This window comes from Numenius arquata, chromosome 8, assembly GCF_964106895.1.
Source record: "Numenius arquata chromosome 8, bNumArq3.hap1.1, whole genome shotgun sequence".
NCBI classification, from domain to species: domain Eukaryota; kingdom Metazoa; phylum Chordata; class Aves; order Charadriiformes; family Scolopacidae; genus Numenius; species Numenius arquata.
The window spans coordinates 59,224,261-59,238,959 of NC_133583.1; the positions used below are offsets into that span (position 1 = coordinate 59,224,261).

General features: G+C 41.0%; 1 protein-coding gene across 1 annotated transcript; it reads left to right on the forward strand.

The window, feature by feature from the left end:
* The first annotated feature begins 159 nt into the window (after positions 1–159).
* USP1 (ubiquitin specific peptidase 1) lies at positions 160–13,199 on the forward strand. The gene is made up of 9 exons (XM_074151530.1): positions 160–308; positions 564–802; positions 1,745–1,868; positions 2,230–2,337; positions 2,848–3,008; positions 3,384–4,102; positions 5,167–5,337; positions 6,444–6,645; positions 11,453–13,199. The coding sequence occupies exons 2-9, from the start codon at positions 633–635 to the stop codon at positions 12,186–12,188; spliced, it is 2,391 nt and encodes a 796-aa protein (XP_074007631.1). The 5' UTR covers positions 160–308; positions 564–632; the 3' UTR covers positions 12,189–13,199.
* The last annotated feature ends 1,500 nt before the right edge of the window (positions 13,200–14,699 follow it).

A 14,699-nucleotide genomic window follows, 5' to 3' on the forward strand; every position in this document is an offset into this window, starting at 1 on the left:
GGGGCCAGCGGCGCCGGGGGGCGCCGCGCGGAGGTGTCGCTCGGTCGCCGCAAGCTGGTGGGAGACAGACCGGCGGCGGCCACCATGGCTCTTGGGTCCCGGCGGGCGCCGGCGGCGCCTTCCGCTCCGGCGTTTGAGCCGGGCGGCCGCCAGCGCCGGGGCGCGAGGAGGGGTGAGGGCGCGGGTCCTGGCGGCGCGGAAAACGCGCCAAGTTTCCCGTGGTGGGGAGAGCGGCGCCGGGGCGCCCCGCGGTCTCCATGGCAACCGGCGGGTGGCGGCGGCGGCCCGTGGCCCCCCAGCATGTAGCGGTGAGGAGAAGCGGCCCCGCCGCCGCCGCCATTCGCTCCCGGGGACCCGGGGCCCGCTCACGGGGGGCCGGGCCGGGCCGGGCCCGGCGCGCCGTCCCCGCCGGGCGGGCCCGTGAGGGAGGCAGCGGGCCGGGCGGGGGGCGGCTGTCAGGGTGGGTGGGTGGGGGGCGGTGGGGCCGCGCTAGGTCCCAGCTCCCGTCGCTGCTTCCCGCTCTAAATGGCGACCGGTGTCTCTTGTGTGCGTGTGTGTGGCAGGTGTGAACCCCCAGCGCTGCTCCCCGGCCGGGCCGGCCGCCTCTCCCGCTCGCCAGCCCGCCAGAAAAGATGCCCGGCGTCCTGCCGAGTGACAGCACCGGGCCTGCGAGAGGGAGCCCCTCCAAGAAGAACAGGCTTTCCCTGAAGCTCTTTCAAAAAAAGGAAGCGAAAAGAGCGCTGGATTTTACCGAGTCCCAGGAAAATGAACAAAAGAGTTCCGAGTTCCGAGGCTCTGAGATGTGCGTAAGAGTTTTGCTCCGAATAAGTTGTTCGTGGCTCTCTTGTGAAAGCAGCTCGGCGAGGCGGCTTGGTGTAATGGATAAACAGCGCTGCGCCAGCCCCTCCTTGCAGTTGTATCTTCTTCCATGAGTATGCACCACAACATCTGCTAAATAAACCCTTGAGCCAAGTTAATCAACCCGAACTGTTAATTGTAATGAATTTCTAGACCTACTTTTAAGAAAACGAGTTTGCTGCGCTCTGGATGTTCAGCTGGCATAAACTTTAATAACTTGAAGAAGTTACCTTACTTGAAATTAATATAAGGGAGTTACTTGGATGCTGACTTATTTAAAGTATATTAAAATGTAAGGTTTTGCAAAATGAGTTTAAAAAAACAGTTGTGTTGGAGACTTAAATATTTGGTTGTGTTCTCTCAGTGTGGTGCATTATCACTGTATGTAATATGCCAGATTAATTGGTTCCTTTTTTTTCTGTGCTGTTTTTATCCTTTTGGTTTGCTTCTAGAAATTAAGTGCTGTGAATCTGGAGCAGGGGGCAGTAATAGAAAGTATTTGCGAGACACTATTTTCCTAGCGCTGCCTTAGGAATGAACAAAGAACATACAAAAGTACTTCAAAGAGAACTTTTTTGGTTCCTTAAGTCAGTCTCCTGATACTTTTTGAACTAACAGCAGATTTGTCTGCTGCTTGTAAGCCTGTCCGGCTTTGTGTAGGTTGCTGAAGAGCAGTGGTACAGTCGAGCAGTCTGTGTTTGTTTGAGCGCCCAGAGTAGCCACATGCACACTCTCTGCAACACTTTGATGTGATTTTGATCTGTATATATTAGTCATTAATTCTGTAAGCTACCTCTGAGATGGTAGATGGTCAGGACAGAGATGCGTACCAGAAGGAGTCATTTTCAAAAACTGTCCCTTACAGACTGTTTTCTCTATTTAACAGTGACCAGGTTGTTCCTGCGGCGCAGCCTCCTGCGCTCATTAGCTGTGAGAAGAAAGACAACATGTTGCCTTTTGTGGGCTTGAACAATCTGGGTAACACCTGTTACCTTAACAGCGTTCTTCAGGTAAGGGCATGTCCAGGGGGCTTCAAAAAGATGATTTTCTTCTTGGTTAAGCCCAAGTGGACGAGATTCATAGTTTGATGTGATATAGATGGCTGGATGTAGTGTGAAGGGAATCAAGTTACAGCAGGGGGAAAAAAAAGATGATGCTGCAGGAAATATGTGCTCCGTAGGTTGCTTTGATTGGGCAATTTTTCAGTTTACATGCTGTGGGCACCTCCCTGCTATGAGTAATTGTGCATCGTCACCTGCTGTGTGGCAGCCTTGGGAGATGCAAAGCTGGTTTGGTCGTAAATGTGGATACGTACGATGAGTAACTTCTTACTTTACCAATTATTCTCTTGTTTTAAACTGTTGCTTTCAGGTATTATATTTTTGTCCTGGTTTTAAAACTGGAGTAAAACATTTATATAATATCATTTCAAAGAAGAAAGAATCTTTGAAGGATGAAGGAGAGCAAAAAGCAGAAAAGGTAACATATCTGATGACACGTTCCTGTACTTGTAACTGTGTGAGTGGGGCTGCGTGCCAGGAGTGCAATGAAAATTTCGCTGTGACCTCTTCTGTTTTTAAAAGTTTTGCAGTATTGTTTTCTACAGTCCTATTTCAGGTAAAGATGCGTTTGAGTTGTTTTGAACTTGTGCTCAAAATTGAGCGTTCAGAGTGTCTGTGAACTTGTAAGCACAAATCTTAAGTGTAACAGAAGAAAGTTGAGAACATCTCTCCCTGTGCTTCTGACATTAAGATAATTGTGATTCACTACTTTGAATTTTGGAGTTTGGGCAAAGATGGTTTGGGTTTTAAAAAAAAAAAACAACTAGTTTGGCTTTTGTATTTGTTTTCTACTGGCAAAAGAGCAATATATTGTCTGGAACTCACCTGCTTCCCATAGCAGGCAAAAAAAATCTGTCAAATGTCGTCTTAACTTCTTGTTACAGACAAAACTGCAAGTATTTTTCTTCTTTTTATGTTGTTATTGCAGGGAAGTTGTAAAGAAGATCCACTGGCAAGTTACGAACTAATCTGCAGTTTGCACTCATTGATTCTTTCAGTTGAGCAGCTTCAAGCCAGCTTTCTCCTAAATCCAGAAAAATACACAGATGAACTTGCCACTCAGCCCCGAAGGCTACTAAATACCCTTAGGTACAAACTACCTTAAACACATTGTCAGAACTTTCACCTGAGGTTTTGATGTCACTGCACAGTCCAGCACAGCATTAGGGACTTTCGGGAGGCAGCTGGTCTTAAATTTGGGGCATGGTGATAGGAAGTTGGTTTTTTGTGTTTATTGTTAGCCCTGTGATCTCGTAAATTTGAAATTACCTTTTGATTTTGTAACAATACAATTTAAATCCAGCTGTGGATTTAAAACAGTACTTAGCCTTAAATGTGTAAGCATTCTCACTGACCTCTGCTTTTATATCTAAACTCCTGAATTCCAATCTCAGATCATTTAGCCAGTTAGCAAAGAATAACTAGTTCTCATTGCCTTGCTCATTTACTTTTTACTTTTGCTAGAGAGCTCAACCCTATGTACGAAGGCTACTTGCAGCACGATGCCCAGGAGGTTCTGCAGTGTATCCTGGGGAACATTCAAGAAACGTGTCAGCTACTGAAGAAGGAAGAATTGAACAAACTGCCCGTGGAAGAGCCTGCAGCTAAACCAGAAGAAAAACTGAATGAAAACACTGAGAGCAATGGAACTGGCAACGCCGCCGAGGAGGAGGATAACGTACCGAGTGGCCAGGTTGGACAGATGGCTGAAGACAAGCTCCTCAAAGGAAACGGGAAAAGAAAAAGCGATGCCGAGGGTGGCAACGCAAAGAAAAAATCCAAAGTATCCAAAGAGCAAATTGCAGCAGAAGAAAATCAAAGACAAACCAGGTCAAAGAGGAAAGCGACAGGAGAAAAGCTAGAAAATCAAGCCGATGCCATTGCCAAGTGTTCTGGCGAAAACGAGAGTGCAAAGCCAACACAGAAAAAGTCACGGCTTAGATTAAACTGGTTAAAATCTTCGTGCAAACAACCTAGTATTCTGTCTAAATTTTATAGTCTAGGAAAGTTAACTACAAACTTGGGATCCAAAGACCCGGGGAAAGAATATGATGACTGTGAGCTTGAAGAGTCCTCTGTGAAGTGTGAAAATGGTAACAATATTAAAGAAGACTGTTGTGAACCAGAATCTCCTGCCGAAAGCCATAATGAAAAAGGAACTGAAAAAGAACCAAAAAAGGAAGGTTGGTGAACGAGTGTATGGCCTTAAAATTAGTATGATTAAGAAATTACTATGCGTGGGAAGTCAGCCTTCAGACTGGATAGCTCGCAGAGCCCTTTAAATACAAAATTACATTTTCAGGAATTGAAAAAGACTTTTCTGAAAGAGAATTTATTTTTATACATGTTTGTAACTTTTAATAACTTGACCTGTTTAGCTTAGATCGTAAGAGGTATTTCTCTAACATTATGTAATCATTGTCCAATATAAAAAAAAAAAAAAGTCAGAATATTACCAGGTTTATATTATCACCAGTCTTTGTCATCTATAGAAAGCGCAAGTGGATTCCAGATGTAAAGGAATATTACTGTCAGGAGCAGACAGAATCAAACCCCCTTGGTTGTGAACTTGTGTCCTAAGCCTTTACAAACACCACCTTCTCCTCCTCCCTCTTATTCTTTAGTACTTCTATATTTCCAGCCTTCCCAGGAACGAGGAAAGACACTGGCAAGTATTACATGTGCTAATTGGCTGGCAGGGATGGATTTTGTTCGTGTCGATGAAACAAGGTAACTGCTGAGGGAAAGGCCTTGGTACGAATTCAGTACTTGCTAATTTGGAACTTACTTTCTGATCCACCCACCAATTTTTATAAAGATTTGACAGAATGTAGAATCGTTTTTGAGATACATCTTTCTTGAGCAGACTTGACTAAAATTGGCCAACAAGTTCAGAAAGTATTGGAGGAGAGGACTGAGAACACAGACCAGGCAAAACCACAAGTGTGATGTTCCTCGAGGAAGCTGATGCTCCATACAAAGAAGAAAAACAAATTTTCCACATGTGACACCGTCACACTTCAAGTATAAAATAAGAACCTAATCTTAGAACGTAAAATTTTGAGGGCCAAGAGAAAGACGCTCCCTGTTTAATTACAAATAGATGACATTGTGAAAATTGCATGTGATAATCCCTAAAAGGCCATGTCTGTAACACAATGATTTTTCCAAGAAGGATAGGCAGGTTCTGACGTGTCTTTTGAATAAAATGCACTTTGATAAATGATGTGGCATGTACTTTCTCTAGGTACAGAACTGGCTGTTTTTGAGCTAGTGGAGAAACTGTTCCAGGGCCAATTAGTTCTGAGAACGAGATGCTTGGAGTGCGAGTGCTTTACTGAAAGAAGAGAAGATTTTCAGGACATCAGCGTTCCCGTGCAAGAAGATGAACTTTCTAAAACGGAAGAGAGTTCGGAAAGTAAGTAATTCTCGACAAGGGTTGGGATGCGTGGATCTGCCTCAGCCGGCCATTGAGGAAGGACTGTGCCGTAGTTATTGAGGAACACGGCTCCTGTTTGTGCTGGTTAAAGTTAGAGGCTGTTCCGTTATCTCGTGTCCTGATTAACTTTAGACTTTGGAAACACAACGCTGATAATGTAGACGGATCCGGATAGTATTAAAACTGTTTCAGGTCTTAACACGTAACACAGACCTTCACTTACGTACGTGTTTTCCTGCTTATAAATAGATATTTTCTTTGATTTGGGTCTTCCTTTTCTTCCTGGTTAATAAATTATTCTGCCTTTTCTTCATTTCATAAGAAATATCTGCATTTTTTCTCAAAAATACAAGAGATTAGAAACCAGATTTTTTTTTTTGTTAATTTACTGTAATTTTTTCAGTATTTTGTACTGTTGTTACATTAATAGTGTTTATTTTGTATTTGTAAACATTAGTCCTCTGGTATCTTTCACAAATTATAGCGATCTATATGTAGTTCTTAGCTATTTTGAAAAAAATAAGCATAGCAATAATACATTTTGAAATTCAGAATTTTAAAGAATTTTAAAATTTTATTTCCCATGAGCCTAATTTGCAGCAGCTTTTACTATTTTTGCCCTTCCTGTTTTGCTGGAGGACCCCAGAGTAACATGTGTGTGGTGATTTTCGTACCTAAAACGCTGCCGACAGCGTAGGGAGATCTTGTCCTCAGCGGGGCGAAGCTCTCGGGGGAGGCAAAAATGTAAAAAGCAAAAGGGAACTTTCTGGTTATTTTGGAAATTTGCCTTAATGAGTGAAATTCTGGTCTCAAATAAATGCACCCAATTTCCAGCCATGGCAGCAGAATTAGTACGTGGGATCTGAAGACGAGCTTTGGGAAAACCCATAGATTTCAAGTAGTAATATCCATGAAGTGGTGTTTTCATCGCTTCCTGAAATGATTCAATGGTTTGACCACTTTTTCTACTTCATACATATTGAGTGTTCTTTACAGTGTTTTTGAACATGTCTTAACGTATTTTGTTGTTACTCTGTTGGAATGCATTGGAAGTGTAAATAATCTGTAACGATTCTCTCTTACAGTTTCTCCAGAGCCAAAAACAGAAATGAAGACTCTTAAATGGGCGATTTCCCAGTTTGCGTCAGTGGAAAGGATTGTGGGAGAGGACAAATATTTCTGCGAAAACTGCCATCATTACACAGAAGCAGAACGCAGCCTTTTATTCGATAAAATGCCTGAAGTTATAACAATTCATTTGAAGTGCTTTGCTGCTAGTGGCTTAGAGTGAGTATGCGGATTGACTGTATTACGAAACAGCGTGCTCTTGGAAGGGAAAACTTGTCAGAAGAGATGAAAATGGTTTGGGTTTGGTTTTCTTTTTTTTTTTCTGTAACTTTTCCAAAAGCAAAAGCAGATTTCTAGATTGAAATTAACTTCAATCAGTGGGACATAGCCCCTAATTTCATAAAGGGTTTCTACTGTTAAAGTAGCGGCAGAAATTCTCTCCAGGAGGATATACTTCCATGAGACTTCTTAACAAAAATTGTTCTGTGTATATTCCTACAGCAGCCTGATACCCTCATGGTTCTTAAAACTTCGTATACTTTTAATATCTCCTGTCTGTCAGAGTTTAGAGGCAGGTTTAAGTATTTTAGCAGAACAACTAACGAGAACAAAACTGAATTTTATGGTCACAGCTAATAGTACTTTGGTCTCTAACTGAATGAGAGTTAAAATTTGGGGAAAAAAAATCAGGAGATAAACATTTTAAAGATCTAACACACAGTTCAGAAATCCTTTAAAATACAGTAATACCAGTGTCATTGATATTCAACTGCTGAGCAATCAGATTGACGTTTGAGGTGGGAATCCTTATTTTTTGACAGAGATTATTCTTGTGAGAGTTTTCCTTACCTTTTTTTATACTTAGGAATTTAGGGTTTTCCTTTGGGAAGGGAGGGGGGGAAAAACCCAATCAATAAACCCCCCTGACCCTACAGCACTGTACACGAATGAAACAAGGCCATGACACTTTATGCACACAGCGTTTTGCAGTAAACTATTGCTCCACTGAGATTCAAATAATGAAAAATGACAGGAGGCTTCATCAGGAAAAACTTTTGAACTATAAAATACTACCCCAGATCCTTCAGAAAATTGTTACCATTAATTGAGAGTGACTGTACAATTTTAGTAACATTTCCATATTTGAGCTGTATTTCCAACTCTTCCTGGGATTCACTAAAACTTAACTTTTGCTTTCTGCATTAACTCTGCCAGATGCACCAAAAGAAGATCCACTTGTGTTGCTTTCAGCATCAGTTATTTAGGCACAAATTAGTTTGGCCTTTTATCCTTCCAGTTCGCTGTGGTGTGTTATTTCCCCGTTGGTTGCCCTTAGACCTTCAGAGCCACTTTGCCAGCAGGAAGTCTAATGCCTGAAGTCTTCCATGGAATTTAACTTATAATATTTGTGTCACTGATATATTTTAAAACTTGAAGTGTAGAGGACCTCTGGCGCTTTACAGATACAGAATGTTAGCTGGCCGATGATCTGTCAGAGGATGCTCTATAAGAAAGTGCTGATAACTGTGGTCAGTATAAATCAGATTTGTAAAATAACTACTGTCAAGGATTACACTAGGATACTTTTACAGGTGGTTTGCTAAGATTTTTAAAACTAGAATCCTCGCTCTGCCTGTTCCTATAATTTGTTTTTAGGACTATCCAGGTTTCTGATGAAGTAGAAGAGAGACAGTAAGTTTCCGTAATGTCTGCTAATGTCTCTTCATACGAGTCCAGCTTCTTAACGTAGAAAATTGTCTTTTCATTCTTCTACATAATATTTGACTGTCACAACAAGGCAGAGAAAGAGTTGCACATTTTTTTAACAATTGTTGAGCAGCCCTTGATGTGAGATAGTACCCAGGTATGATTATAGGCTGTTCAGAAAATACAACCCGAGATGTCCACCTGAAAGGAACCTTGAATATTATCTTCAGTTTGCTCCTATATTTGTTGCTTTTTTTGTTTCTATGAGGACGTACTTGCAGCCTGCAGGTTAACCAGCCTTCTCCTAAATCACTTACCTCCTCTTCTGTCCTGGCAACCTTCAGGTCCTTGCTCCAAACTGCTCAGACCTATATCCGGGGCAGACTGAATCCAGTCTCTTCTGCTGTTCCTCTTGTGTTCTCTGAATCACATCATGCATTTTCTGCCAAGTGCCAGCAGCCAGAGGTTCAGGAAGTAAGAGTGGAAAAATCAGATGTAGAACTGGAGTCAGTGACGAAGCTGAAACTGCTTAGAAGATTGTTTCCAAGGGGTTTTTTTGGCATGGATGTTTTATCTTGGACAAAACCATGTTGTTTCTACACGTCTTGGTTTGGAGTAATAAAGCGCAGCTGCAGATTAAATGGGGAAGAGCCAAGGCTGGTAAAGCAAAGCCCTGGCTTATCCCAGGGTATCCACTCACTCCTGTGGTGGCTCTTGAACAGTGAGCTTTGATGGAGCTTCCCCCAATTGACTTACGTAAACTTGTAATATTTAGTGAAAAAAACCCAACAAAAACCTACTCTCCTCATAGATGAGATGGCAATGATTTGCCCTAGAATTAATTACAGACCGTTTTGCTGGTTTTAAACTTAAGATTTTAAAACTGACAATCTTCATACAACTTCTCACAGCTCCAATAAAAATTTTGAAAACTTGTCTCTCAGTTGTGCTCTACTGAGTTTCCCGACGACTGAGTTTTAAATAAATGAAGAGAAATGAAGCAGAGGGGAAGAGTAAAGTAAATATCTGCAGTTGTTAGAGATCTGCTTCAACTTTTCTAGATGCTGGCTTGGGAAGTGGTTTGGGTGGGTTGGTTGGTTGGTTTGTTTTTTAAATAAAGCAGCCAGTGTGAAAATCTGCTTGCCTGGGGATGAGTAATTCTCTTTGGCAATTGTGCACGTGGGGAAAAAAATGCTAGGCCATGTGTGCTGGGAAGCTGTTAAGAAGAAATGTGTAACTGGTAACATCTAATTAAGCATTTCCACAATATAAATTTAACAAGTGACATTGGTGAGAAAATGAGATTTGTGTTTGTGTTTGTTTTTTTTTTGTCTTGTGAAATGGTATCAGGTAAGAGCAGATGATTTAGTTCTTATTTTTTTTTTTTAAAAGGCTTACTTTAGGTTTTGCTCAGTGCTTATGCAGTTGGAAATCTTTATTTGGAGTATTTCGTATCCTTACGTGTTAAAAGCATTGCAGTAAAATAGCTGACGTGTTTAAGGGTCTATAATAACTGGAGGTATTAATTCAGCGCAGTGGGTAAAGTGCCGCTAATTTCTGGCCTGGAAAGATGTGGTTGCAGAAATGGAGTTGTCTGTTGTGTGAACTGCGGTGCGTCAGTCAGAGGAGGCAGAGCACTCGGCATGCGATTTTTCTGTCTTCAGATTCTTATCATTAAGAAGAACAAAAAGCTAATAGGAAAAGATTTCCTCTCTTATTTCCTCCTCTCCAAGTCTTTCTGATGCTGGATCTCATTCAGAAGAAAGGTAGAGCCTGTTTTTTTACTGTTTTATGTTAATTTGCTTGTCAGAGTGTGCCTGAGTGGAACTGGATTTCTGATCTAGAGTATCAGCAAGCAGTTTCTCTCTCTCTTGACTCTCTTCTGAATATCTCTATTTTTGGCTACTAATAATAGGGGTTTTTCAGAAGATTTAAGTTTTATTATTTCGGATTATATGCTCTTTTGTGTTTCTTTTGGTGTAGTCAAATGTTGATGGTAAGCCTAGGTGTAAAATGAGGTTTCAGTTCATCAGACTGGAGTGACTGAGGACAGCTGCGTGTGTATAAATGTATCTGTGTTAATAAGGGTTTAGGGCTCTGAAGATCAGTGCAATGTTTAGAAGCAGAATCAAAACTAAACCCAGTAAAACAAAAGTAATACTCTGTTACTGCAATTATGCTTGTATTGCTATGTCATAGCTACAGTTTCCTTGGATTAAAGATAGTTATTCTTACTCATGATAGAATGCAAGTTAATTAATAGTAGTTACCTCTTTGGAACCTAAGTTTTACAGGGTTTGTCTAAATCCCCCTGTATCTTTCTCTGCAGCACCCAAACAGTTGAGCAATACTGAATCATCACTGAAATCTATTAAGACATCATAACATATCGTTAAATAAAGGGGTTAGTTAATTAAATTGGGCTGATGCAATATGTAAATTGTGTAAGATCAGAACCAGTCAAGGAGCCTTAATACACAATAATATAAAAGTCCCAACACTTACTTTCTTTACAAACCTTTTAGAAGATCCTTATTGTAATGAAAGGACTTAAACTTTTCTCATTGTACATTTGTGCACTATGAACAAAATGCTAAATATTTATGGAATACCAGATGCTGTTCCAAAGTAAATCAACTAGATTGTTTAAAAAACTGTATAACGTTGAACAATTAATGAAGAACCCTTAGTAATAAAGAAGTATTAGTAACTCATTCATCCTTAGATAACTGTTGTGTACCACTGGCAGTATCCTATGGTGCGCTCGGATCACCTGAAAATTATTTACTCGGGTTTTCTGAGTGACATTAAAGCTACTTGAAAGTAAAATATTCCTTTATTTAATAGATGACTCCTTCAAAGGCTTGGGGGGGGAAAAAACCAAACCAACCCTGCTTTACTTCAACCTTCGATGTTGAAGAGTTTGTTTTTCCAACCTGGAAAAAAGTGCCTGGGAAGAAGTGGAAGTATTTGTGCATAGAAGCATGAGTGATAACTAAGCAATTAGGATAATCCCTTTTTATCATCACTATTTAAAACTTAACTTTAGAATTTCTTAAATAGTTAAAATACATAGTTAGTAGGCTGTCAGATTTAACATTACGCTTACTTGTAAAATTGTCCTTACTGGACAGGGCTGCCGTGGGACAGACGCTCATGATAATAAGCAAGTAGAAGAGTGAGCAGCTTCTCGCACTCAGGTCACCCGTGTCTTTTTCAGAGAAGGAAACGAATATAGACCCAATATACGGGCCACTTAGAGCAGGATTTGTTGTGAGCTGTCGCGGCAAGAGGTCTAACTCTTATCTTTCTTCCAAAGGTTTGATTGCTATGGTGGACTGTCCAAGATAAACACTCCCTTACTGACGCCGCTCAAGCTGTCACTAGAGGAATGGAGCACGAAGCCGACCAACGACACCTACGGCTTGTTTGCGGTGGTGATGCACAGCGGCATCACCATTAGCAGCGGACACTACACAGCTTCCGTCAAAATCACAGACCTTAACAGCCTGGAGATAGACAAGGGAAACTTCATCACCGACCAAATGTACGAGATGATTAAACCAGAACCGCTGAACAAGGAGGAGGCAAGAACTGTCGCTGAAGACTACGACGATGGTGAAGTCTCTTTCCGAGTCAACGGAGGAACCGCGCAGCCGGGGAAAGTTTTGAACAAAAAGAACATGGAAGCTGTGGGACTCCTTGGGGGGCAGAAGAGCAAGCCTGACTGTGACCTCTACAACAACAAACCAGCCAACCCCGAGAAGATTCTTAACGTAGTTGCGGAAAGCAGAGCCCCCGAGGCCGGCAGCAGTAACGGGAGCGGGGAGTGTGGCACCCAGCACGGCCAGCAGAATGGGGTGGCTTCCGGCGGACTGGAGAACAAAGCTCTCTACGTACTGCAGAGCCTGAAGGAGTACGAAGGCAAGTGGTTGCTTTTCGATGATTCTGAAGTGAAGGTGACGGAAGAAAAGGACTTTCTGAATTCCCTTTCTCCAACATCCTCATCTACGTCAACTCCTTACCTACTGTTTTATAAGAAAATTGTAGAGTGATACTGTACTTTGACTGTAAATACTAGGGATTTGCATCAAATTGGTCTGATTTGCATCAAAACTACCTGGAAGAAGCGGCTGTTTGTTTCTTGAAGCTACTGGATCATAATGTTTCTGGTATTTTTTGTTTGGTGTAAGTGGCTCAACTTGAATTAATAAACCATGACATAGAACTTAACTCACATAATAACTTTTATGCTGGAGAATAGTGATATTACCTTTTAGAAATACCAATTTGTATAGTTCCTAAAGGATGCCTACAGCACACGGTAGTGGTTTTAACACAATTCTAGGTCTCAGACATGCCTATTGTATTATTAGCTTTTTTTTTTTTAATAAAAGTTATTTGTATTCATATTCTGGAGTAAATGTATATTAACTAGCAAATTTCATCAGAAGTTGTGTATTTTTGTAACTTGGGAAGTAATACTCCATATTTAGTTTTTTGGGTAATCGACATGGTTTATTGATGATATTTTCCTTCTCCAGTTCTAAACTGCTCGGTGCAACTTCGAAGCACAAGAAAAGGGTCTTGTAACCTCGTTTAGTGTATTGGAAGGAACTGAACTTCATAGAAATGTTTGAATGGTCGAATTTGCATCTTGTTGCATAGGTGTTAAATGGGCAAAGTGTAAATAGGTGTGATTAATACTTCAAAACTGGGGGGGAGGGGGAAGCGTGTAGTGTAATTAAAATAATTTTTTTACTTTGAAGAGTAAAGCCCTCTAATATGCATATCTGTTTGGGTGGATTTGGAACTTGGTGGTGATCTTCTAACAGTTAATTTGTACTTGGAGCTCACTGAAATGTGGGAAAACGAAAGCATTTGGCTTGATGCTTTGTTAAGAATGTATATATGAAATAAAAAACAATTATGATACGCAGCTGAGATGACTAGATCAAACTTGTGTGTTCGCAGAGGGACAAGCGGAAAGTGAAAGTAGTTGGGCACTGTTACAAAAAGACTGGGAAAGTTTCTGTCTCAGAGAAATGGAAGATTAAAAGGGCTTTAAAAAATAACATTCTGTGGTTTTTAACTGTTTCTTGTACAGCGCATCCTAATTTGAAGAGACTTGATGACCAGAGGTAAGGGGAAAGGGAAACTAAGATAATTGTTAACAACAAGTGGAATGTTTGGCACTAACTACTAGAGATTAAAATCCCAAATTAGCTGTTAGATGCGAAAATATTACGGTGAATCCTATAAACTGCAGATGATTTAAAAAAATATGACAGAAAATAGGATGAGTGTCGCTTCTGTCATAGGATGGATGGAATGACATGAAGTGCTGCTGCAGAGACAGGCAAGGAAAGGTGTGAGCGTGCCCTAGTTTCTTGGATATATTTAAAACTTCTTCAAATATTTACAGGAAAAGCCCTAGAAACCTCTCCCTAGTTTATTCTACAATACTTCGGGTTTTTACAATCTTTTATTATAATGCAGTATAAACACTGAGGTAACTCATTAAAAATACCTTTTGTGTGTTTTCTATGTTATGGTGGACCTCTGGTTTTTCTACAGGCCTTGATTTGGCTGTATATCCTCGATGCTGATGTATTACTAAAATAAATTTCAGCCTGAAAAGCACGTACTGTCAATAGAAACCAGCGTGAGAAAGGCTGGTCTAAATTTAGAGCTGCTTATAAACTCAGGCTGAATTGATGTCTCTAGTAATTATCTTGCACAGGGAAAAAAAATCTGCAATTACCAATTCACTAAGACCCTTCCCTTTCCCAAAGCCCGCTCACCATAATAAATGATTTCATGTCTAACCACGAGATATATACATTAAAAAAGTCGCCAAAAAAATAACTAATCTTACCTTGCAAGGGTAGCCAAATCATGTTACAGAATGCTATTTTTTTTTTACTGCCTGCAGTATGGGGTTTGCTGACTTTCAGCCTGCAAATGAAAGTTTATTTTTCCACCCTTGACCCAAGACTTATCTTTTTCAGTCAACTGCAGGAACAGGAAATGGTCCAAGGAAAGAAAATACCATTATATTCAACAAAACGTGTAATGGAAGGAAGACCCAGGTGTCTTCCATCGTACTGCACAGCCTGAGAGAAACATTCTTTGTCGGCAGCTGAACAGAAAACGTTACGGCAGAGGAGGGGGTTTTCATTCAGGACATTGCAGCCCGTTGCAGAGAGATGTATGGGGTGGGTTTTTTTGAGACTTAATGAAGTTAATGCCACCCTTCCTGAACTAGTCGCTCGCCAGAGTAACTGCTGACCTGTGTTGCACGTGGCCTGTAGGTTGCCACAATGGCAAACAAAAGGTGGCTGCCCAGCCTGAGCTTTCCACCGCACCCCACTGGAGACCTACACAACCATCGAGCTACAGCTGCTGATAAACCAGCCAGATTTACGCTGACACGGGGCCATCCAGTAAAATCAAAGGCTATTTATACAAGGATTAAAATAGATGCTTTCCGAGCCGAAGCAACAATACACAGGGAGTACTGCAAATTAAGGTTTCATTCTTTCATGGCTCTTGGGATTTATTTC